We start from the raw sequence: 26478 nt of genomic DNA, 5'->3' as shown, positions 1-26478 counted from the left end.
ACTATTTGTAGGAGAATCAAGCTCTCCAAGCCCAATTCTCTCATATGAGAGCTGTTCCAAAGGGAACGTTGGGAGCTTCTAGAGGCTGCAGTTAAATTACATTTAGAATTCTTGTGTCAGCGCATTCAGTGAAGTCCAGAGCTCTGAAGGAATCAATGCTTCCAAGAGTATGTAATTTACTCTCTGGAGATAAAATTATTAAATGTTTACCTGTTTTTTTGCATTGAGTTGGGTGTTACTATGCAGTTTCAGTCTTCCCTTTTCACCACAGACACTTAAACACTTTTAGAAATTATTCTCTAATGAATGGCAGCTACTAATTGAATTGCACATTAGCAAGGTGCTTTTTGTGAATGATCAATATGCTCATAGCAGTACCTTCTAACATTCATTAACAGTTACTAATAGATAATATTGTGGCGAGCATTAAAAAAAAAATCCCTGAAGTTACTAAGTAGACCAGATAAAGTCTTTTTCAGAGTTCTGAATGACAATATTCTTAGAATCATAGAATTGCGGAACTGTTAGACACCTTGGAAAGTTCCCTAACTCAGTATTCCATTTAAACCTCATTAGTTGTACCCTATATATTATGCCTGAAGTATAAAATATAACATCTTAGGTATGCTATCTAATTTTATAGTTAATTAATCCTACACTCCAGGTCTTAAGAGATAGATATTCCCTTTTTGGGAAGAATGTAAGAAAGAAGTGATTTTTGCCCCTTTCTATTTTTTTTTTCCTCTAATATTTTTTGTTCTTAGAATCAAGAGCATATACCACCAAGGAAATACTAGAGCTTGCATTAGAAAAAAACAGTGAGTTTTCATTTTATTGAACATGGGTGAATGTAGGTGAAGAGAGAGAAAAAGAAAAAGTCTATCTACCTGAAATGTCTGGGTTAAGAGAATTAGGTTCTGGAGTCAGAATAGCTTTGTAATCTTGGGTAAGTTAGTTACCTCTCTACAACTCAATCTTGTCATCTGTAAAAAAATAAAAGGATAAATATAATAATTACTATATAGAGTTGCTCTGAAGAAAATGAGAATTTATTTAGCAGTGTCTGGCACAATCATTATCATTATTTAACATCTGACTTGTACTGTTTTATTGTCTTATTCCATGGGAAATCCTAAGACCATCATATATGGAAAGTAAGAATGAAAAGAAATGGAAATCCTATCATTTCCTAAGTACAAGGGGTCCTCATGTTATGACAGTCTCAACATATAATATTTTGAGTTTACAATGTTCACGCCCATAAAAACTTTAAGAAATTGAGAAGTGAGTGTTTTGGCTGACACCATTAGCATCGTACTTACGGTCTACGTGGGCGAACTAGTTTGGTGGGCACGGAGGTAGAATACGCTGTACAGGGTAGGGCACAGTGTATTTCTGTCCTTTCTCTGTGGCTTAGCTGTGTGTTTATGTTCTAGATTATGATCTTACAACTGTGTTAGGATAGGTGAGTGACTCAGGCTAGGGTGTGGTTCTTGCACCAAAATTCAGGTTACGACAGTCATAGGAACGGAACTGTGTTGTAACCTGAGGACCCCCTGTATCGTAGGTCTCCATCTTAAAAACAAACAAAGGAACACCTCTTTTTTTTTTTACTTTTTAAAGACAGAGAAGAGACAGAGAGAGGTACAGACAGGGACAGACAGGCAGGAAGGGAGAGAGATGTGAAGCGCATCAATTCTTTCTTGCGTCACCTTAGTTGTTCATTGATTGCTTTCTCATATGTACCTTGATGGGGGTGGGGCCACAGTCACAGCAGAGTGAGTGACCCCTTGCTCCAGCCAGCAAGCTTGGGCTTCAAACCAGCGACCATAAGCTCATGTCTATTATATCACGCTTATGCCAGTGACACTGCGCTCAAGTTGGTGAGCCTGTGCTCAAGCCATATGAGCCCACACTCAAGCTGATGACCTCTGGGTTATTTTTGTTGTTGTTTTTTTTTTAATTAATTAATTTTTTACAGAGACAGAGAGTGAGTCAGAGAGAGGGATAGACAGACAGGAATGGAGAGAGATGAGAAGCATCAATCATTAGTTTTTCATTGCGCGTTGCAACACCTTAGTTGTTCATTGATTGCTTTCTCATATGTGCCTTGACTGTGGGCCATCAGCAGACCGAGTAACCCCTTGCTGGAGCCAGCGACCTTGGGTTCAAGCTGATAGGCTTTTCGCTCCAACCAGATGAGCCCGTGCTCAAGCTGGCGACCTCCGGGTCTCGAACCCGGGTCCTCTGCATCCCAGTCCAATGCTCTATTCACTGCACCACCGCCTGGTCAGGCTTTTTTTTTTTTTTTTTTTTTTTTTTTTTGGTGAAATATATCCAAATGGTCAGAAAGGGCCAAAATGTTCAAAATTAAAGGCTAAACTAGAGGGGGAAAAACCCAAATTGTTATGTGGTCATACATTGAAATCTAAGTATAATATGGAATTTAAAGGTCTTGTGTTTGTGTGTGTGTGTGTGTGTGTATTTTTCTGAAGTTAGAAGTGGGGAGGCAGTCAGACAGACTCCCGCATGTGCCCGACCGGGATCCACCCAGCATGCCCACCAGGGGGCGATGCTCTGTCCATCTGGGGTGGCGCTCTGTTGCAACCAGAGCCATTCTAGAGCTTGAGGCAGAGGCCATAGAGCCATCCTCAGTGCCCAGGCCAACTTTGCTCCAATGGAGCCTTGGCTGCAGGAGGGGAAGAGAGAGACAGAGAGGAAGGAGAGGGGGAGGGGTGGAGAAGCAGATGGGTGCTTCTCCTGTGTACCCTGGCTGGGAATTGAACCCGGGACTCCTGCACGCCAGGCTGACGCTCTACCACTGAGCTAACTGGCCAGGGCTTAAAGGTCTTTTATTTTAATTTAATAACTAGAACCATAGTGTACCCAGCTCTAAATAGGCTGTGTAGGCATGTATTGATCATTCATCTTCTCTGAACACATTCAATTTCTAGATTGAATATGAAAATATTATTCAAAGATACTTACTTAGATAAAACAGGATGATCAGAATAAATACCTCAGAAATCTCAAAACTAACTTGGAAAACAATACTATTCCTGTCAAGAACATACCAGTGGAAGCAGCATGCTACTGCCACCTAGTGAAATTTTAGTGAACTACCTTTGAAAGAAGGCAACCCAAAAACCACACCTGCTTTGAAAAAGACTAAATTTTTTCTTTATATGTTTATATATATAATACATATATACATATATATAGTATATAATACATATAATATATGTTTAATATATAGTATCTATAATACATATATGTTTGTACATATGTATATAATATATACATATATATGTATTATATACATATCATATAAATGATATATAATACATTAAATATATACATATAAATGATACATATAATACATATACAATTTCCTTCACATTTAATATCCAGGAAATGTCAAACCACATTTGACATTCTGAGCTATACAATCTGGGTAATATTATAGTCATCTTGTTATAATTTAATATGAATTCCAGAAACACAGGAATTGTATATTCAGAATAGGTCTAAATTCATGAGTTGTTTTTTTTTTCCATTTTTCTGAAGCTGGAAACGGGGAGAGACAGTCAGACAGACTCCCGCATGCACCCGACCGGGATCCACCCGGCACGCCCACTAGGGGCGATGCTCTGCCCACCAGGGGGCGAGGCTCTGCCCCTCCGGGGCGTCGCTCTGCCGCTACCAGAGCCACTCTAGTGCCTGGGGCAGAGGCCAAGGAGCCATCCCCAGTGCCCGGGCCATCCCCGCTCCAATGGAGCCCTGGCTGGGGGAGGGGAAGAGAGAAACAGAGAGGAAGGGGGGGTGAAGAAGCATATGGGCGCTTCTCCCACGTGCCCTGGCCGGGAATCGAACCCGGGTCCCCCGCACGCCAGGTCAACGCTCCACCGCTGAGCCAACCGGCCAGGGCTAAATTCATGAGTGTTTTAATAAACATTTTTTTTTTCTTTACAGAGACAGAGAGAGGGATAGACAGGGATAGACAGACAGGAACGGAGAGATGAGAAGCATCAATCATTAGTTTTTCATTGCGCGTTGCAACACCTTAGTTGTTCATTGATTGCTTTCTCATATGTGCCTTGACTGTGGGCCTTCAGCAGACCGAGTAACATCTTACTTGAGCCAGTGACCTTGGGCTCAAGCTGGTGAGCTTTTGCTCAGACCAGATGAGCCCGCGCTCAAGCTGGCCACCTCGGGGTCTCGAACCTGGGTCCTCCACATCCCAGTCCGATGCTCTATCCATTGTGCCACCGCCTGGTCAGGCTAATAAACATTTTTGATATGAGTGGTGTCAGCTGGATTTCAGAAGCAAATACTAATTCCACCTTGGGTACATTTGGAAAAGTCAGATGATGACACCAAGTGGCATCATTCCCTTCATACTGCTGGGAGCCCATGGTATGAATTTTCAGAGTTATACCTATGAAATTACAGCTGAGCACAAAAGTTTTAGAAGGCAATCAAAACATGTTTGCTCAGAGAAACAAAAAGGAAGAAATTATGTATGGCAGTATTTTCCAATGGGAGAGTACTGGCATTCTGAGTGAGACCACTAATTCTTATACAAAGTAAGCTTGAACTACAGAACATTGAACAACACTGGCCTTGAGAGCTTCCATCTCCAGTCTCTGCACCACCTTCCCTGACCTTCTAAGTGTCTAGAAGAAGGCAGTCATTGAGAATCTGATATATGTAAGTCACTGATCCATAAATAAAAGGGAATATAGTGTATAATATCTAGGGAGGTTAAATCATACTGGTTTTTTTTTTTTAATAAATTTTTATTAATGGTAATGGGATGACATTAATAAATCAGGGTACATATATTCAAAGAAAACGTCTAGGTTATTTTGTCATCAAATTATGTTGCAAACCCCTCGCCCAAAGTCAGATTGTCCTCCGTCACCCTCTATCTAGTTCTCTGTGCCCCTCCCCCTCCCCCTAACTCTCTCCCTCCCTCCCATGTCCTCCCTCCCCCCCCCCACCCTTGGTAACCACCACACTCTTGTCCATGTCTCTTAGTCTCATTTTTATGTTCCACCAATGTATGGAATCATGTAGTTCTTGTTTTTTTTCTGATTTGCTTATTTCACTCCTTATAATGTTATCAAGATCCCACCATTTTGCTGTAAATGATCTGATGTCATCATTTCTTATGGCTGAGTAGTATTCCATAGTGTATATGTGCCACATCTTCTTTATCCAGTCTTCTATTGAAGGGCTTTTTGGTTGTTTCCATGTCTTGGCCACTGTGAACAGTGCTGCAATGAACATGGGGCTACATGTGTCTTCACGTATCAATGTTTCTGAGGTTTTGGGGTATATACCCAGTAGAGGGATTGCTGGGTCATAAGGTAGTTCTATTTGCAGTTTTTTGAGGAACCACCATACTTTCCTCCATAATGGTTGTACTACTTTACAGTCCCACCAACAGTGAATGAGGGTTCCTTTTTCTCCACAGCCTCTCCAACATTTGCTATTACCCGTCTTGTTGATAATAGCTAATCTAACAGGGGTGAGGTGGTATCTCATTGTAGTTTTGATTTGCATTTCTCTAATAACTAATGAAGCTGAGCATCTTTTCATATATCTGTTGGCCATTTGTATCTCTTCCTGGGAGAAGTGTCTGTTCATGTCCTCTTCCCATTTTTTTATTGAAATCATACTGGTTTTTAAAATGTTTTCTTAATTAGGTGTGTGCCTTGTTTTTATTTTTTAATTTTAATTTTTTAGTGTGTGTGTGTGAGAGACAGACAGAGATAGACAGACAGACAGGGACAGACAGACAGGAAGGGAGAGATGAGAAGCACCAACTCATAGTTGCAGCACCTTAGTTGTTCATTGACTGCTTTCTCATATGTGCCTTGACTAGAGGCTCCAGCTGAGCCAGTGACCCTTTCCTTGCTCAAGCTGGTGACCTTGGGCTCAAGCCAGTGACCATGGGGTCATGTCTATGATCCCACTCAAGTGGGCACCCTGCACTCAAGCTAGGGTGTCCATGCTCAAGCCAGATGAGCCCACTCTCAAGCTGGTGACCTCAGAGTTTCGAACCTGGGTCCTCAGTGTCCCAGTCTGATGCTCTATCCACTGCGCCACCACCTGGCCAGGCAAGTGTGCCTTGTTTTTAGAGATTCAGAACAACTGTATTTAATCTGTTATGTCAATAAGAAAGTTAGGTTGTAAAAAATTTTTTTCAGAATGGAAAAAGTTAACTTGATGAACATATAGGTAAGCAAAATAGATCCCAAAATGCATGGAGTTGCTTCAGACAGGGAGCATGAAGTTGATAAAAAAAAAAAGACTCCCTTTATTGGAACAAATGGAGGAAGACATTACACGGGGGGGGGGGGTGGGGTGTAATTTAATCAGTGTTTACTTTCCAGAGAATATTCTGAGCACTTTAGGTATATTATCTCATCTAATCCTTGCATTAACTCTAAGAGGTGATATTATTCACATCTTGCAAATAAGATAATATTTATGAGAGGGATAATACAACTTTCCTAGATTACAACTATTCAAGGAGCTGTGACAGAATTTGAACAAATGAACTTCATTTTGATAATGCTGGTTCTAAAAAAACTACCAAAGTATTTCCTCTCTCCTTTTCCCTTCACAAGGCCTTTCAGCCAAGTCTTTCTACTTAAAGCGGTTCAAGTTGATATCCAAATCCAGGATTTTTGCTGGTAAATGTTTTACCCATGTGGTGACTACATTGTTTATAAACTGTTCCTTCATTTAAGGTGACACTAGAGGGTCTAAAATTTGGTTGGCATATTTAGTGATTATGGCCACCATACACTGAGTTCTTTCGAAAATACCTTAAACTTTCTGGCAAAACCCAAACTTAATTAAACACCATTATCACACTTTCTCTGTGCTTGAACCTAGGCAGCTAAATCCTTCTAGAAAAGCTAATACACATAGAAAGCAAAGGTACCCCCATAAACATGTGATCGTTAACTTCACCCGGATTCTCAATACAGCTGGCGGGCTTTGAGTTCAGCCTCTCACTCTGAAGAGGGTATTTCAAGCCTCCCTTCCTCCCCTCCAACACTGGCATCCCCCATGCATTCACTTCTCGGTCTTCCCTAATGTTATGTAAAGAAATGTAAGTCTTCAGAAGAGAGCTTTTGCAATTTCCTACCAACAGAGCTGAACCCCTGTCCATTCTTTCCTCTCCTTCCTGTGACAGTGGGGGGAGCACCCCCTGTTGGAATGGGAAGGCCTATCTTTCCACGTGCTGTGCCACCCACATTTTCACACTTTCTCAAAGATCAGATGCAGTTAATTGTCCTGTCCATACCTAACAATCTCCCCCTCTTTACCAAATTCTCTTCCTAGTTCTTAAAATATGCTCCAAAATTCTCATCCTAATAACAACAAATTAATCATCTCCAAATATCACACCTGACCCCAAATATCCCCCCACTCCCTTCCCGCCCTTCTCGTCTTGCCCCTCCAGTTACCATCCTCTCTCTCCAATAACGTTCACAAGCACACTCAGGAAGGACTTGCCTGCCATGAGCATCTTTGCTTCCTCATTTCCTCTCCTCATCCTAGCTTGCATCACCCTCATGCCAGCCCAGTAATGGCCTTTAGAGAATAACTCGTATCATCATGTCCAGTGGTCACTCATGGACCATCCTATTACCTTTCCTCCAAGCAGGTTTGGCCCCACTTCCTCCTGCTTGAAACAGTCTTTTCCCTTGGTTTCCGTGACACTTCCCTGATTTGCTTCCTCCTTTCTAAGTGTTCATTCTCAGTTGCTTTTGTAGGCTCTTCTTTTCCTTCACATTCTGTAATGTTTTTTCCACAGGATGCTATTCTACGATCTCTTCTGGTCTTACTGTCTCCTCTCTCTCTCTCTCTCTCTCTCTCTGATCTCCCTCACTTCTGCGGATTCTAATACCATCTCGATGAAAATTATGTCATATTTATGTGTAGCCTAAGCCTGTTTTAGAAGGGTAAACTGGTATCATCTAATACTATGCCAGGGCGACAAGCTTACCTGTATATGTGCAATTGTTTTCCCAAAAGCTTTTCTTTGTCTCACGTAGTCCCTGGTTTCTTCAAACATGAATTCACAGGCCGAAATTGCTACCTCGGCAATTAAAAGTCTTTCCTATAACCCAAAAATGAGGTCTTGAACATTATTCTAATTCCACAAGTGATTTTCACAAAATTTCAATGACAATAAATACCATAAATAATCTTTATAAGATTCCAATGAATTGATTTATCTCTTTATTTATTTTTTTTAAAAGAAAGGCTGCTATAGGGTATTCTAAGAATATTATGACATATCTATTATAACTCTCTAAATCAACTCCTTTATTTTTCTGTCTTTACTATATATAGATATATATGTGATTTATTAAATTCTCTCTTCTCTTTAATCATCTGTGAGGAAAGAGATTCTGAAGTTGTTAATTTTTATTTATGGATCTCTGCACAAGATATAACTGTGCAATATCTGTGGAAAACAACATTTTAAAATGTGTAGGCCAAAAAAAAAAAAGAAAAAGAAAAAGAAAAACACACAGGTTGGGGTCTCAAACTCAACTCAGCATGTGGGCCGCAGAGCAAGATCACAGCCATTGGGCGGGCCGCACTAGGTCTACAAAAGGCAACTGTTACACAACACTTTTCAGTGTCACAAAACGACCAGAAACTGTAGTTCGTGGATTAGTCTGCGGGCCGCACAAAATTGTTCGGTGGGCCGCATGCGGCCCGCAGGCCACGAGTTTGAGACCTCTGGAAATTCTGCCTATTACAGTAGTATAAGAGTATCCATAATCAGTTTAATCGCATCTTGCTGGTGGTGTGCATACTCCATTTCTGTGCCAGGGATCCTAGCTCTCGTCCCCAGTGTCACAGGAAGCCTGGGTGGTGGCAGTGACGAGGCAGGTGCAGCCCACTGTGCAGGCATGTACGGCTCATTCCAGAAACATGGATGTGAGGGCTGACCCTGTGAGGCTGAAACCATTTAGTCTGAACCGAACAGTTTTCCCCTTTGATTCCCAGGTATTATTTTAAAAACGTTTTGGCTAATATTTCCTTACAAAGATAAAAATTCTTGACTTGTGGTTCAGAAGCTAAAATCATTCCAAGAAGGAATCACAGAATTAAAACACCTATTTTCCCTACTCACTCATAGGCTTTGACTGAATGAAGACCCTCGAGTTCAGTTATGTACTTGTATAGCTGACAAAATTAATGTATTTTTTACAACTTTAAGTTAGATTCAATTGGCTCCACCACAAGTTTGATGTGCATGGATGTAGACAGTTCTATATTATTCTGTTTCAGTCCATGATCTAATCAAAGGGCAAACTCTGTAATACTTCTCACCTGTGGAAGCTCATGCATTAGGTAATAGAAGCCTTTATTCTCTTCTCCAAGTAGGGCAGTGGCTGGCAGCCGCACGTCTTCAAAGAATAATTCTGCAGTATCCTAAGTGATCATACAATTAACCACAGAATTATTTCATTTATATCTCACAATTAACTGATGAGGGGATAATTACTATTTGAGGAAAAAACAAACAGAAAACCCAAAATAAACTGGGAGCCAGGTTGGAGTGGTTAATGAATACAACTAGTACGTGTTGCGCCAGGGACTCAAAGCCAGGTCCTCCTGATTCTAAACCGTCTGGGGTTCCCTCAGCAACACACTGTCATTCCAGCTCCAACACTGTCCACTACTAAGGCTTTCTAGTGCATATTTAGTAAAATGTTTTTCTCTTCAGTAATGAAAAAGTACCAAGTAATTACCAAATAATAAAAAAAATATATCTTCTGTTCTTAGTTCATAATTTTCTTTGATCAATATCATAAACATAGGGCCTATTATCAGTTAGTTTTGCCATTTCTAAAGCAGATATTCACAATATCCTGATTCATTTTTATTGCTGGCCACCAGAAAGAGATACAGTTGCATGAACAATGAAATAAACCTCCATGGTCAGTTCTAAAAAGTATATTTTAGGAATTCAGCATGGAAGGTATGCTATTGCTTTATGTAATTCTATATGTAAGACATGACTAAGTAAATTCAATTACTTATAAGCAGTAATTTATTGTTAAAAATTGACTAAACTCAATTATTACCTGAAATATAATGTCACGTACCTGGGCTTTTAGTCCCATTTTATGTAGCTTTCGTCCCTTGATAAATCCTTTCGTTCCACTTTCCACCAGAAAGAGGCTAATGCCATGGGCAGGGGAGTGAGCTTCACGATTTGTGATTGCCACTACGATCACAACGTCACTTAGCCACCCATTAGAAATGAATACCTGAAAAACCCCAAGTATACTGTGATGCTCCACAAGCTGTGTGAAAGTCATGCAGGAAGAAAGTATATTCAAGATGACTAAACTAGACAAGACATGCTTTATATTCTATCCAAGTATCTGATGTGTTATTTATACATAAGGTTATTATTAAAGAGTAGAAGGATAAAATAACTCAATGCTTCAAAGAATAAAGCTTATGCGGGTCTTACAGAAAATGAACATCTTTTCTTAACATTCAGTCAACAAGTATTTACTGAGTGTACAGCAGACACAGTTTTAGGTAAATAAAAACCTCTTCCATCAGTGAATATTAGATTCTAAGGAATACATTTACTCTTGAGCCTGTTTGTAACACTAATTGGAGAAGCTTTCCAACCTTATCAGTGGGTTGATAGGACTCTCAGAAGGAATCAAGAGCTCTCAAATTCTATCAAAGATCCCTTTCCTAAGATCTTTTGAAACTCTTCTTGGTGTTTACAAGAAAATGTTTTTCCCAGTTTCTCATGAACATCAAATTTGTTAACTATTGTTTGTTCCATATTTGGACAATGTGAGCCCTTTTCTGCTTTGATGAGAGTTGTTTGGAATCTAAAACAATATTTTCTAAATCAGTGTGTGTGCGTGGTGCACAATGGGATATAGAAATGGAACAGATCTTATATAAATGTTGCAAAATTCTGTCTCCAAAACACAACTCAATTCCTGTGTGAACTCAATCTCTGTTCCTGTGTGAGTCTCCCTAGATATGACAGAATCGATAATCAGCAGTCTTTGAGACACTGTGACCCATGGCAGGACTCTGGAGAGAGGGGCCCTGGAAGACCCTATTTACACACCTTACTACCATTAAGAATCCAGTCACTTCCATCCTTTTTGGCATACGTTCTTATTCCTTGCAAATCACTAGAATTGAAAAAAAGAGAAAAATTCCACAAATTAACAAAAATTGAATTATGTCAATGTTGTTAGTTAAGTATGTATATAATATGATAATTCAAACTTTTATAATGGTATTATAAAAATTGATCTTTAATATTAGGAATGCTCACACCAATGCACTTTAAAATCATATCCAATGTATTAGATTTTAATTCATTTATACAAATTAATATATAATTTAAGATGATATATAGTAGCTAAATATTAGAGTAGAGCATAACAAGGCCTACTTAACATTCAAGATTCCCAAATTGGACTCAGATGACTTTTCAAGGCCTACTATATCCCTGATGCCATTTGTCCCATTGTATTTGCTTGCCTCTATTCATCTTGGTTCCTTACCCTACCTCTATTGATCAAAAGCTTACTATTTAAAATACTGTTTCAAATGTTATTTTCTCTAATAAGCTTCCTCTTGAAGTAGATTATTTTTCTAAATAGAAATAATTATTTTAATAACAAACAAATATTTATGATTAAAATATAAAAAGATACAGACAGTTTTTTAGAAAAAGGAGAAGGTGATTTAATAATTTTACCTCTTAAAATGAATATTTTAAAAAAATTCTTTCAGTATTTTTTTTTAAGTGAGAGAAGGGAAGGCAGAAAGACAGACTCCCGCATGCACCCTGACTAGGATCCACCCAGCAAGCCCCCTATAGGGTGATGGTCTGCCCATCTGGGGCATTGCTCTGTTGCTCAGCAAGTGAGACATTTTTAGTGCCTGAGGGGGAGGCCATGGAACCATCCTCAGTGCCCAGGGCCAACTTGCTCCAACCAATTGAGCTATGGCTGCAGGAAATGAAGGGGGCAGGGAAAGGAAGGGGTGGAAAAGCAGAGGGTTGCTTTTTCTGTGTGCCCTGACTGGGACAAAACCGGGACAGCCACACACTGGGCCAACTCTCTACCACTGAGCCAACTGGCCAGGGCCCAGTATTTCTCTATGGAAGTAGATACACACACATATGCATTTTTATAAAAATGGAATCATACATATGATTTTGATCTCTTAATTATACCCAATGTTTTCCTATAAGTTAAATTTTATTAGTGGCATAGGATTTCATCCTATGGATTTACCATGATATATATATATATTTTAAGTATCCTACTGTTGAACATTTAGGTAGCTTCTAGTTCAAAATGTTCTAAAATGATTAGTGATCTGGCAGGTTCTAATCCCTGGAACCCACAAATGTCACTTTATATGAAAAAAGGATCTTGCAGTTGTATAACTTGAGAAGATTATTTTGGATTATCTGGTTGGGCCCTAAATGCAATCATGGATGTTCTTATGAGAGGCAAACTGAGATTACACAGACAGAAGAGGAGGGTAATGTGACCACAAAGGCAGAGACCAGAGTGATAAGATCACACAGTCTTTACATAAGGCTCACACTATCTCTATATATTACTGAGGTTACTATAATAGCCAAATAAGAACACCAACATGAAAGCATATAAAATGTTAATGTATCATACAAATACACATAATTATACATAATGGAGTCTCCTATGCATGTGGAAGGGGAAAGGGCCAGTGAAGTCCTGGATCTTTTCTAGAAAAACAACTTTTTTCATGAAAGGCAAATCAAAGCAAGGAAACAGAATGGCCAGGCCATCTCTGAAGGTGAATAAAATGAACCCTGTCTCATCTTCTTTATTCTTCCTTCTTACGTACTTTTTATTTCTCACTGTAATTCCTCAAAACTCTAATCTTCACATGCAGCTTTTCTTCATTCTTGCTTTCTCTTACCCACATGGAACTGATTGGCTCTCTTTCCATTGCTCTCACCAAACTTCTGAAAAAACCTGCCTCTTTTCTCTCCATTCTTATTTTCACTTTCCTTCATAATTACATAGCCACAGGCGAAGACAGAGAGTTTAAGTTAACAAAAATTGATCAAGCCGATTTACTTTGGAGATAAGTCAAGATCTCCCATTATTCTGCTGCCTCTAGGTCCCAGTTAACACACAGTAGCTTGGAACTGGAACAGCAGATGCATTAGAATACTGGGCTGTCAGCCAGTTATCTTAGAGAATTGTCTTAAAAGCAAAGGAACATTAAATTCCTACTTTTTCCAGGTCACATTTTTAGGCAAAAGAAATCTTTTTATTTTGGCAAAATTAAGTACCAGTATTAACTGTAATTATAGACTTATATCTGGGAAAGATAAATACACTTGAAGCATATTGCCAAATGACATTTACAAATAAATTGCACTAAGGCTGGGAGGTTCCCAGTCAAGATGGTGGTGTAAGTAAATGCAGTACTCAAATCCTCCCTCAACCACATCAAAATACAACTAAACTACAGAACAACCAGTATTAAGAACCACTAAAATCTGGCTGAGTAGAAGTCCCACAACTAGGGATTTAAAGAAACCACATCAAGACTGGTAGGAGGGGTGAAGACGTAGATCAAATTGGTGGTGGAACCACATGTGGTGGTTTAAAACCGGGAAAGATATCACAGCTGCAGAGATTCCTTCAAAGGAGCGAGGGGTCCCAGCCCCACAAAGGCTCCCAGCCAGGCTTCCAGATCCAGGAAGAGAAGTCCCCATAACTTCTGGCTCTAAAAACCAGCAGGAATTGTGACTGGGTGAGATGGAGAGCTACAGGAGTCCTAGGAAGCTAGCTCCTCATAAAGGGGCCGTGAACAGTGCTCCAGGACTGCGGCCGCAGCTTGAAAGGAGCCAGGGACATACAGGGAGAAACTGAATTGTTGGGCATCAAGGCAAGAGCTGGAGGGGTGAGCAGCTCTGCTAGACAGAAGTGCTGGCAGAGGCTAATGATTCTTTTCTGAGACTCCCACCCACACAGAGCCTGCAGGTGGGTGCCATACCTGATTTTCCATCAGCCTGGCTACACTGTGCCCAGCCCTGAAGATTCCCTGAGACCCCACCCAACTTGCAGGCCCACCCAAGCTGTGGCTTTTCCATACAAATGGCATCTCTTGCCTCATGCTTCAGACTTTCCTAAAATCTTCCAAACAAGCAGCATCTGGCCTCTGTGTACCCGATCCCTCTTGCTAAGTGGCCCTCAGGCTAGCACTGGTGGCAGCCAGCCTTGGTTTACACCTTGGCCTCTTCTGGGCACCTCCAAGCCCAGCACAAGCAGCAGTCATCTGCACATCGCTCTGCAGCTCACACTGGATGGCCCCACACAGGGCACAGGCAGCGGCTGACCTTGCACCTCTGAGAGGTCCTCGAGCCAGTATACCCAGTGGACAGCTTCAGACCATGCTGGATAATAACCCTACCACCTTCATGAGTGACACATTCAAGAGGCAGACTCGGTGAGCACCAAAGCCCCATGGAAGCAAGTCCTGTTCTGTAGGGTTTACTCTTCCTGCACAGCAACTCTTCTGCTTTAGTTACAGCTAGTCTTCAAAGCTGATCTTTCTGGAGGTAAATCCCTCCCAGTGATGACAACAGCAATCAAGGCTCAACTACAACAAAACAGTGTGCACAGCCCACACAGGGGTGCACCTGGAGTGCCCAGTTCAGGTGACTGAGGAGGCTGTGCCACTGGGCCCTACAGGTCACTTACTACACATGGCTACTTTACCAAGTCTGGGAGATATAGCAGCTCTACTTATTACATAGAAACAAACACAGGGAAGTAACCAGAAGGAAGAGACAAAGAAACCTGTCCCAAATGAAAGAACAGGAGAAATATCCAGGAAAGAACTAAACTAAACAAAATTAAGGGAAGCAATCTGTCAGATACAGAGTTCAAAACACTGGTTATAAGGATGCTCAAGGAACTTAGAACTTTAACAAAGAAATTATAAGCATAAAAAAAGGACACAGAAACCATGAAAAAGAACCAGTCAGAAATGAAGGATACACTAAGTAAAACAAAGAATAATTTACAGCCCTGGCTGGCTAAATCAGTGGTAGGGCATTGGCCCAGCATGTGGAAGTCCTGGGTTCAATTCCTGGCCAGGGCACACTGGAGAAGTGCCCATCTGCTTCTCCGCCCTTTCCCCTCTACCTTCTCTCTGTCTCTCTCTTCCCCTTCCACAGCCAAAGCTCCTTTGGAGCAAAGTTGGCCCAGGCACTGAGGATGGCTCCATGGCCTCCTCCTCAGGCACTAGAATGGCTCCAGTTGCAATGGAGCAATGGCCCAGATGGGCAGAACATTGCCCCCTAGTGAGCATGCCAGGTGGATCCAGGTTGGGTGCATGCGGGAATCTGTCTCTCTGCTTCCCAGGTTCTCACCTTAGAAAAATACAAAAACAAAAAGAAAAAAAAAGAATAATTTACAATGAAATCAACAGTAGAGTAGATAAAGCCAAGAATCAAATTGGCAATTTGGAATATAAGAAAGCAAAAACCACCCAATCAGAACAGCAAAAAGGTAAAAATAACCCCCAAAAGTAAAGATAGTGTAAGGAGCCTCTATGACAATTTCAGGTGTATCAACATTCACATTATTGTGGTGCTGAAAGGAGAAGAGAGAGAGCAAGAAATTGAAAACCTATTTGAAAAAAGAATGACAGAAAACTTCCTTAACTTGGTGAAGGAAATAGACATTCAAGTCCAGGAAGCACACAGGCTCCCTAACTAGATGAACCCAAAGAGGCAAAGGGTTAAAGACAAACAGAAACTGTTAAAAGCAGCAAAAGAAAAGCAGTTAGTTACCTACAAGGGAGCTCCCATAAGACTGTCAGTTGATTTCTCAACAGAAATTTTGAGGCCAGAAGAGAATGGCAAGAAATACTCAAAGTGATGAAAAGCAGTAGAATTAAGGGACCGATAAAGTTTAGAATTAAGGGACCGATAAAGTTTCCCAGACAAGAAAAAGCTCAAAAAGTTCATCACCACCAAAGCAGTATTAAATGAAATGTTAAAGAACTTTTTTAAGAAGAAGAAAAAATAAAGATTAAAAATATGAGTATGAAAAAATATGAAAGGGGAACACGTGTCAACAATTTAAAAAAAAGCACTACAAAAGAGAAAATTTAAACATTAGGGTCTGATCTTTGTAGGAACATGTCTTTGCTTTTCAATTCTGCTTTGCCACATCTTTAAGGTTTTTCTCTGCATTGCCTGTTTCCCGTTGACCTATAAGTCAATGCTCTTTAACATAAACCATTTCCCTTATTGTGCTGGCTTCTCAAACTATGGTCCCCTCTCTACATTTTCTTTCACCACCCAACTCTGAAAAAGATTAGTCTGTATTCTCTGCCTGTTTTCTCAATACCCATATCACTCCTTCCAAAGTAATGTCTGCCCTTCCTCTCCACTGTCATCACAATCAAAAGATCACCAGTAGCCTGCCATGATCTTTTCTCAATTCTCAATCTCTTTGTAGCCTTGACATTACTAACTGCTTACTAACCTATCACCTTTACAAACTCACTTTCCACTGTGCTCACGATGGAACACTTGTCTAGATTTCCTTCAAACTCAATTCTCTGTCTCTTTTGCCTCATTTTTTTGGTACAGGTTCAAGGGAAACATAATACCCAAGTTTTCCAGCATTTCACTTTACCCTTGAAGATGGATTCTACCATGTAGAATGGAAGCTTTTCACCCCATTCTTGAATAACTGGTTATTTCTCATTCATTAGCTCTCAATGTAAAGATGATCACTTTTTATAGGATTTCTCTAGCACTCATATCAAAATTCATTGTTTCTCTCTCTCTCTTTTTTGGACAAGAAGTAGGCTTTATTGGTAGGTATAAGGTGGGGGCAGTACTGAGACTCTTATGAGTGCAGGGCTCACCATTTATCCAGGGGACCATGATTTGAAATGTACCTGATCCCACAGCTACCTGGGATGAGCTACTTTTCAACCACCATTTCTTCAAACTCATCTGCATTATTCTTAGTAAAGCCCCATTTCTTGGAGATGTGGATTTCCTGGCGGTCAGGGAATTTGAACTAGGGCCTCAATCCCAAGCTCCTTCTTCTGCAGCTTGGTGCGGATGGACATGATGACTTGGCCAATGTGGACCCTGACCAGTGTGCCTTGAGGCTTTCCAAAGGCACCCCACATAGCTGCCTGGAGCCTGTCAGCCCCAGCACAGGATGGCCTCTTGTTGATGTGGATGACATGGAGGGGGTAGAGCTGCACTTGGATATAAAAGTCATCATTGCCAGTTTTTCACCACATACTTGTTGGCACAATACAGGCAGCCGCCAGGACTTCAGAGGAGAGTGTTTGACACCATGTGGCCACAGGGTGGGAACTTGTCCATTTTTGCCTTATTCCACCACAGGTCAAAGATGAGGATCTTTGCATCAGGGACCCATTTGGCAGAAGCAAGATTTGGGGTATGGCTTGATCTTAGAATACCGGGAGCACCAGGCATGACAGTAGTCCATGGCATCACCAGGATTCTTCAGTGGTACACCGAAGAGAAAAGCTAAATGTGTTTTCCCTTCCATATCAAACACACATACACCCTTAGTCTCTAGCATAGTACCTTGTTTTCTTCCTTGTACTTATCACAACTTATAATTGTGAATGTGTTTTTGTTTCTTGTCATTCTTCTCAATAAGCACATAGGCTGCATCTGTCTTGCTCACCACTGAATACATGGCACACTGAACAGTCTTACTAAGTCACTGTCAAATAACTGAGTAAATAAACTTATTCAATTTTATGAATGGTTTTTGAAACCTATTGCCACTCTAGTCTGTTTCCAAATTGTTCCAAATCCTATTTTAACAGCCCGCTGAACATTTCCATGTGACTGTCATACTACATCTAATATTCATCATGTCAAAAATTCAACTCTTATACCATCATTTTATTTGCATTACACTATGTAAATAAGATTTCAACACAGCATATATCAAAGTCTGAAGTTACCTGAAGGAGTATATTATGTTCTGTTCCTTACTGGAGTGCTAGCTTATTGTTTGTATACTGTAAGTTCTGAGAAAATATTTGCTGTTAGAGCATTGGTTCCTAAACTTTAGAACAGGGGTCTCAAACTCGTGGCCTGCAGGCCGCATGCGGCCCGCCGAACAATTTTGTGCGGCCCGCAGACTAATCCACGAAGTTCAAAATATTTTGGATAAAATTAAGTAAGCCTAGGGGCCTACTTGTATTTTTCATTTCTCTAGCATCCTAGCTAGATATTAGCTTAGTTAACAGCAGTTGTGATGCGAACTACAGTTTCTGGTCGTTTTGTGACACTGAGTAAACTGCATGTACGATTGTGCTTGTTGTACTGATTTTTTTTTTTGTTTTCAACTGCAGTGAGAAAAGTGTTGTGTAACAGTTGCCTTTTGTAGACCTAGTGCAGCCCGCCAAAAGGCTGTGATCTTGCTCTGCGGCCCACATGCTGAGTTGAGTTTGAGACCCCTGCTTTAGAACCAACTGAATGTTCACTTACCTTCCAGCCCCAGGCTCGGTCATTGCTATGGCTCCAATACATGTCCCTGCAGTCATCGGGGGGATGAAGCGCTTAATCTGTTCTTCTGAGCCATAGTTTGCAATATAGGGCATGATGATATCTGAATGAAGACTAAAACCCGGGCCTGAACAATTCGAATATGCCCTTAGGGGAAAAAAGTAGAAAATTTAAAGCACAAAATAGTTATTTTGTTCTGTTCTTAGTTTCTTTGATTTTCAATTAAAAAACAACAACAGAATATTAAAGATCTTAGTGTTATAATAACCCGTCTCCCTGCAAACCTATAAAGTTCCTGAAGGTTTTCTCTTTTAGTTGTTACTATTCTTTTTTTAATTTCTGGCTTTAACATAATAATAATACTTTAGTAAAGCTCAATGAACACTTACTTAATAAATTAAAAGATAAAACATTTAAAAATATTAATTATATACAACTGTATTACCTTAACACCGAAACTATTTCCATTTTGTTGAATCTTTACCATAACAATATATTCTAATATAGCTGTAGTCATAGCAGGAATTTTGAACTTAGTTGTCTTCTTTTTAAATTGTATGAAAAAATCCTATCTTTTACATAGTTGTCATAATAATAATAATCCTATGCAATAGCTACAAAATATTACAAATTGCTCCCTCACCAGTGGTGGTGCAGTGGATTGAGTGTCTGCCTAGGATGCTTGAGGGCCTTGTTTTAAAACCCCGAGGTTGCTGGCTTGCGTGTGGAATCATGTTACTGGCTCAGCTTGAGCCCCTGAGTCAAGGCACGTATGAGAAGCAATTGATAAATAACTAAAGTTAAGCAACTATGAATTGAGGTTTCTCATTAAAAAAATTACAAATTGCTTATGTACTATAATTTACCTTTTCGTTCTTCCCTGCCAGATATTTAGATTGCTTCCAAATCTGGAGGATTATGTTCTAGCATGATAAGGATTTCTTGACATACTTGCTGGGGTTTTTTCCTATTAAATTATTTCCTTAAGATAAATTCCCTAAAGTAGCATCCTGGAGCAAAGAGCAGAAAAGTTTTTATTTTTTTCTCTGTATCCATATTTTTAATCCCCAAAGCATTTTTTGTTCTTTACAATGCCACCAGGGGCATGAGTATGTCACTTTCACTGCAACCTTGTCAGCACTGGGTATTACAATTTTTTGTTTTCACTAACTTTGTAGATACTCAAAACAACATATCCTGGTTAACTTAATTTGCATTTGATTGGTAGGAAGAACGAACTTTTTTCATCTAAAAAAACCTATTTGCATTTCCTTTTTTGCTGAATTGTTGGTTACAAACAAGATGCAACTTCAAACATCCCTATACTTACTGCTCCTCCACAACAACAGCTGAGGAGTACAAGTCTGCACCAATGCCGCCATGGCGCTCTGCAATATTGACACCGAGCAGTCCTTGTTTTCCAGCTTTTTCCCAAAGTTCTCTACTCACTTCTCCAGCTTTCTCCCATCTGCAAATAACAAGTGTTTTAAAAATAACAAGACCTTTCTTTATATATATTTTTAAAAGTGTCCCTGACTGGTTACCTCAGAGCATTATCCTGATTCTCCAAGGTTGTGGGTTTGATCCTCTGTCAGGGCACATACAAGAATCAATCAACCAATGCATAAGTAAGTGGAACAACAAATCAATGTTGCTCTCTCTCTTTCTCTCTCTCTAAAAGCAATAAATAAAAAAATAAAAATAAAAAGTGACAACTGAAATTCATGAATGATTTTGTACAGAAACACTCTTTTAATTTTAGGCAATTGTTGTTGACACTGTCTGTACCTTTCTATTTACATCTGACTTTTATTATTTCTCCTCCTTCTTGTTCTGTTCCTTACTTCTTCATATTTGTTACTTTTTCTCCTCTGTTCCTCCTCCTTACTATTTATTGGTCCTGCAAATTGCATCCACTGATATTCATGGGTGTAGTTTCTCTCAGTTGGTACTCTTAGGCAACAAGCTTAGTTGTGTCATATAGTCATGGAATTTGCCCAGCCTGTCCCGTAGACAGGTGCCTTCTGCATATTTCCTTATTGCTGAACTTATGGGGTAAGCATATATAAAGATTGACAAAGACTTGGCCGGTTGGCTCAGCGGTAGAGCGTCGGCCTGGCGTGCGGGGGACCCGGGTTCGATTCCCGGCTAGGGCACATAGGAGAAGCGCCCATTTGCTTCTCCACCCCCCCTTCCTCTCTGTGTCTCTCTTCCCCTCCCACAGTGAGGCTCCATTGGAGCAAAGATGGCCCGGGCACTGGGGATGGCTCCTTGGCCTCTGCCCCAGGTGCTAGAGTGGCTCTGGTCGCTGCAGAGTGACGCCCCGGAGGGGCAGAGCATCGCCCCCTGGTGGGCAGAGAGAGCATCACCCCTGGTGGGTGTGCTGGGTGGATCCTGGTCGGGCGCATGCGGGAGTCTGACTGTCTCTCCCCGTTTCTAGCTTCAGAAAAAAAAAAAAAAAAAAGACTGACAAGAGCAGTCACCACTGCTACAGTTTAGGTAGGAACAATGGAAGAGCAGAAGCACCTTGCAGCACAGGTCTGTGAACTCAACTTCTGAAAGGATTATATGTTTGGGTGAGAATTTGCAACCTGTTTCCGTTTTCTCTCTAAAAATGAGAATGGCATGATGAAGATAGATGTGGCTAGCTGGAGATAGTTAAAGAGTCTGAGAATTTTTAAAAAAGTGGTAGTTAGGTGTAGTTAGTAAGAGACAGGATACTTGAAGATACTGATTAAAGGTAAATAAAGATACCTCAAGAAATTTTAAATAAAAGTGTTTACCATGTGTTGTTTTGGTGTTCTGGATACTGCTTAAAGTGGAAATATTTTTTATTATCGACTCTAATTTATCAACTGCTATCATTTTTTACTTTATGGGCTCACCAATAATTTTTCTGGGGTGGAATTTAAAAGGCTAAAGAGATGAATAAAAATTTATTTTAGAATGAAGTATACTAATTTTTTGTTTTTAAGAAGCTAGTTGCTTTTCACCAAAGACTAGTTTATACATGACATCAGACTTTAGCTGGTTTTGGTCAGTATTACCAAGAAGTATTAATAAGAATGTAATGGAAGCTATTTCTAAATAATTTGTAAAAACCATTCTAATTGTAGAAAAGTATTAGCATTGAGTAAATTTTGGAAACACAAAGAAATCCTGTCTTAATAGAAATGACAAATTTTGGCCGTTAGAGAAGGCGATCCTTAATTAATTAACTAATCTCATCCAGTAATAAAAATACTTTGAGGTAGCCAGTTGCCTACCATGATTTGCATTATGCTGGCCTTTTGAGCTTTTATGTATTTTAATTCATTCATGATGCAGAAAAAGAAAGAATATGGAATTGACTGATATTTTATTGTCACTTAACCAGTTTTCAAAAATGTTGTTCTTAGATTGACTTGTAGATTTTCAATTAAATTTTTTTAATTTATTAATTTGAGAGAGAGAGAGAGACAGAGACAGAGAGAGAAGAACATCGATCTGTTCCTGTATGTGCCCTGACTGGGACTGAAACAACAACATTTGTGCTTCAGGACTATGATCCAACCAACCGAGCTATCCAGCCAGAACTTCATTTTTTTAAAGTTGAGATCTAAATGACATACAATATTATTAGTTTCAGCTGTACAACATAATAATTTGTTATTTGTATACATTGTGAAATGAACATGACAATAAGTCTAGTTAACATTTGTCCTCATACAGTTATAACTATTTTCTTGTGATGAGAACTTTTAAGATAATGCTCAAATATGCAATACAGTATTATTAACTATAGTCACCATGCTGTACATCACATCTCCATGACTTAATTATTTTATAACTGAAAATTTATACCTTTGACCCCCTTATTTTCAAATTGTATATTTTAAGTTTTATTTACAAAGCTTTGAGCTACCCTGAAAATCTTGTAATCATACAGCATTATACTGAAGACAGTAAAAAAGGTTTATAAAGCACTGAGCACAATGCTTTTTTAATAGAACACACAGCATTTTAGAAAATAGGTCTTATTGTATTTCTAGTGTACATTGCTTAAAAGAAAAATGTGTCACTTACTCTGCGTGATGAGGACTCACTTCTTCTTGAAAAAACTTCCTTACATTTTCCCGTAAAATGTCATGTTCTGAAGAGAAAATTCTTCTAATTCCTATGTCTGTTAATTTTTTAGCAGAATGACTTTCGAGACGTTCCTCTCCTCCAGAATGAGAACATCTTAAAAATATATATACAGTAAGAAAATTAAGTGAATTGCTATTCTTCATATGCAAATTAGCATTACTGACCAACATGGCAAAAATCTTGATTCTCCCCCTCCCCCTCTGGAGACACTTAGGTGCAGGTAGAAAGAGTCTAAAATTTACAAACCTGTTCATATTTGAGCATCACCACTTTTGGTAGGATCTACCATCCCTGGATGACATTAAGAAGTAATTTATCCTTATTTAAGTATTTTGTCTCATTTTGTTTTATGTTTTTCTTTTTATGTTTGTTTTAGTTGTTTTAATTTGTTAATACAATCTGACATGCTTTTTAATCAGTAACCTTTAGTTGTGAACTATTACTACTACAATTTCGATATGTGATCTGTTTTTTGTCTTCACAAAAAATGTTCTGGTTGCTATTTTGTCATCAAAATCATTTTTAATGGCTTATATATTAATTTAGTCAATAAAAATATTTTTGAGTGCCTATTATGTATCAGCCACTGTTCAGGTAAATTGGAATACAACAGTGAGCAAAACAAAAATCGCTGTCTTCAGGCTGACTTTCTAGAAAGGGAGATTGAATAATAGTAAATGATCAATAAATTAAAGAAGCAAAGAAAAGGAGAGCAGGAATCAGACTGTGCGTCTGAAATGGGGCAGGAACAAAGGATGCAGTATGAAATAGCAAAAGAATATCAGGCCAAAGATAAGATTAGAGCAAAGGCTGTAAGCAAAATGGTATATGATGTATTCTAGAAAGAGCAAGAAGGCCAAGTATGGATGGAGTGAGTAAAGTGAGAAGAGGAGCAGTAGCTGAGTTGGAAGGTGATAGGACCAGGACATGCAGGATCCCTGCAGACCACTGTCATGTTACATCAAATGGAGTAAAATTAGTCCATTACCTATCATTAAAATGATAGGTCCCAATTTCTTGCTAGTAAATGTAAAACTGTAAGAAACACATTTGTCCATATAGGTTTGGTTTTCCATACTTGGGAATTTTTCTTCAGGGGGGGAAAAATGTGCTGAGACTAGGAAACTGGTGCTTTAAGACACTGACTCACTTGTCAAATAATTAGTAAGCAAAAGAGAATTTACATTCAAGTCCATCTGGATCTTAAATATTTTATTTCTCATGTTATGTTAAGGAAACCTTTGGAACATTTCTAAGTAAAATACACCAAAACACAGGCAAGTGACAGAAGTACCAGGAAGAATAATGACTTCCAGTTCAGTAAAGAGTGTTCCTGAGAGTACATGCAGAGGGAATAAAATCAAGTTTGTTGGGACATCCAGTCCTTACTTTAAAGAACAAAGAACCTGTACTGAAGACATTGGCCTTTTTCCTCCCTATAAAGACCAGGAAATCTGTATTGAACAAATTGGCCATTTTTTTTCTCCCTAAGGTAATAAACTGCTACTAATCTAACAGGAGAGGCGATTATTATTATTATTATTATTAAAATCCTCATTTACATTATAAAGGACAGACAGTCTCCACCATTTGGCAATATTTGGGAGCTGGTTATATATACACAAGCTCCAATCTCACCTCAGATCTACTGAGTTAGGTTCTGTATTTCCCTAAGTGACTCATTCCTATGCACATTAATGTTTAAGAAGCCTACTGTAATAAAACTACAATACCTGCCCTATTCAGAGGGTCCTGAGGTCCTCCTTTTCCCAATATTTTCTATATGAGGAATTTTCTTCCTATACTTCAACCAAAATAACTATTCACAGTAGACATAAAAGCAGAAGCAGATATGAGAACTGAGCTGTTTTCTATTAAGCTGGACTTTAAGGGACCTGCAAAAGTGTAAAACAATGTCACTCTTCTTGTTTTTTTAGGGGAGGGGGAAGGATTATTTTTCATAAAAATGTTAAAATGCATCGGTTTATTTGTTACTTTTAAATGAATTAAACAGTTATAAATTTTGTTTTATAGGTATCTATTGATATTGATATAGGTAGGTGCAACCCACATAAACAAAAGATCTTCGGGATTCTCTATTTTCAAGGGCATAATGAAATCCTGATACCAAAGACTCTGAGGACCACTGTCTTATGAAGTTCTGGGACGGAGCTAAGAAAAGTATGTGTATATTATAGTCAAGTCACATTCTCCCTGAAGCCTTCCTGACCCTCCTCAGGAATAGCACCTATAGTATCTTAGAGTGCCACAACATTATAATGAGCTAATTTATCTGTCCTCATTATTAGTGACACTCATCATTAGTGAATCCTCAATGATTCCAGTTTCACCAATGAATGGATTTTATGTGCCCCACAGCATCTGAGGCTTTTGATCTTATAAACACTATCTGCATAGTCACTGAGCCATTTAGAAACTGTCTCCACTAATTTCTGTTTTATTAATGAAAGCATTAGTTAGTAAGTCCCAAATTAATGTCCTTGTCGGATGGGGCGGCGGCCAGGTCTCTCCCCTCAGGGGCTGTCTTCTGGGGAAGCCGTCTCCAGGTGGGCCGATGCTATCTCCAGATCTGCGAGGTGTGGCAGTCCCGCTCCCTAGTTCCCTCTGGACTGATGCCTTCAGCCACAGTTCTTCTGGTTTTGTTTTTTCCTTTTTATTGAATTCTTTTTGGGTGACATTGTTTAACAAAATTATACAGGTTTAACTATATAAGTCAGTATAATTACGTAGGTTAATTATAACAAAATAGTACAGTCAGAGAAAGATAAGTCCCACATGAGTTCCCTCACACGTGGAATCTAATGAACAAAACGAACTAACAAGTAAAACAGAGACAGGCTGATACCTGGAGAGCGGCTGGCAGTTAGAGGGTTGGGGAGAGGTGGAGGCACTGAGCTACAAGGAAGAGACTCAAGGGCACGGACTTCAGCCGCAGTTCTAAAAGCCGAAGGTCGCAGCCGAGCCGCGGCGGTTGACCCCCGCACCGCTTCCAGTGCCCACCGCGAACCCGACCGCCGGGGCGGGCCGGGAGAGCGAAGGTTCAGCGGAATGTCCCCGCTCGCCTTTCCCCCGGCCCGCTGCCTCCCCTCGTGCGCTCGCGCGCGCAGCCGGGTCCCAAGCCCCCAGAAAGCCCCCTCAGCCTCCCAGGCCTGGAAGAATGGCGGCCGCGGGCACTCACCTCGCGGACCGCGGAGGGCGCTGCGCGCACCAGCGGCCCCACAAGCGCAGAGACCCGCGGAGGAGGCGTGAGGTCATGGCTGGGACTGGGCAGAGTTATTGGGACGTCAGACGTGACTTCCTGGCGACTCCAGGGCGGGGCCCTGGTGGGCGGACTGTCCGGGGGACCGTCCCACTCCGCAGTCCTGGCCAAGAAATGACCCGCAGCTGCCAGGATCAATGCTTCCCGAGCTCCCTGTCAGGGTCCGTCCCCGTCCCCCCACCCCCTTCCCCGGCCGGCGGGCTGAGCGCAGCCGAGGTGTCGCACGGAGTCTTACAGAGTAAGAAGCAAAAGGGCTCCTTCTCTTTGCAACATTCTTACCAGTTCGTCCGTTGTTCGTTTTAGAACTGTTGAACCGCTTTGAGCCACGATGTCGGCCACGGAGTTTCAAAATGCCCCCAAACGTAAACCTATTTGAAAAGATGTTTCTTGTTGATTTTTTTTCTTGTTTTAACATTGAAAGTTGATTTACTTCGCACAG

The 26478-nt window shown here is 40.1% G+C and overlaps 1 protein-coding gene and 1 pseudogene across 2 annotated transcripts in view; both read right to left on the bottom strand.

The window, feature by feature from the left end:
• The window catches only part of ACADL (acyl-CoA dehydrogenase long chain), a 49779-nt gene extending 23672 nt beyond the window's left edge, over positions 1–26107 (bottom strand). The window contains exons 1-9 of one of the 2 annotated variants that reach the window (XM_066233867.1): positions 25959–26107; positions 22697–22852; positions 19962–20099; positions 18614–18778; positions 11153–11219; positions 10152–10316; positions 9373–9474; positions 8030–8143; positions 5159–5279 (exon numbers count right to left, since the gene is read on the bottom strand). In XM_066233867.1, coding sequence (XP_066089964.1) covers positions 5229–5279; positions 8030–8143; positions 9373–9474; positions 10152–10316; positions 11153–11219; positions 18614–18778; positions 19962–20099; positions 22697–22852; positions 25959–26035 — 1035 coding nt within the window. In that variant the 5' untranslated portion in view covers positions 26036–26107 and the 3' untranslated portion in view covers positions 5159–5228. Of the gene's footprint in view, positions 1–5158; positions 5280–8029; positions 8144–9372; positions 9475–10151; positions 10317–11152; positions 11220–18613; positions 18779–19961; positions 20100–22696; positions 22853–25958 lie in introns of those variants that run through there. The other variant, XM_066233866.1, reaches the window with a different exon arrangement.
• Positions 17159–17690, bottom strand: LOC136337908 (large ribosomal subunit protein uL16-like; annotated as a pseudogene).
• Positions 26108–26478: the final 371 nt, after the last annotated feature.

The sequence above is a fragment of the Saccopteryx bilineata genome, chromosome 5, assembly GCF_036850765.1.
Source record: "Saccopteryx bilineata isolate mSacBil1 chromosome 5, mSacBil1_pri_phased_curated, whole genome shotgun sequence".
Lineage (NCBI taxonomy): Eukaryota > Metazoa > Chordata > Mammalia > Chiroptera > Emballonuridae > Saccopteryx > Saccopteryx bilineata.
This window is presented reverse-complemented; position numbering and strand designations above follow the sequence as displayed.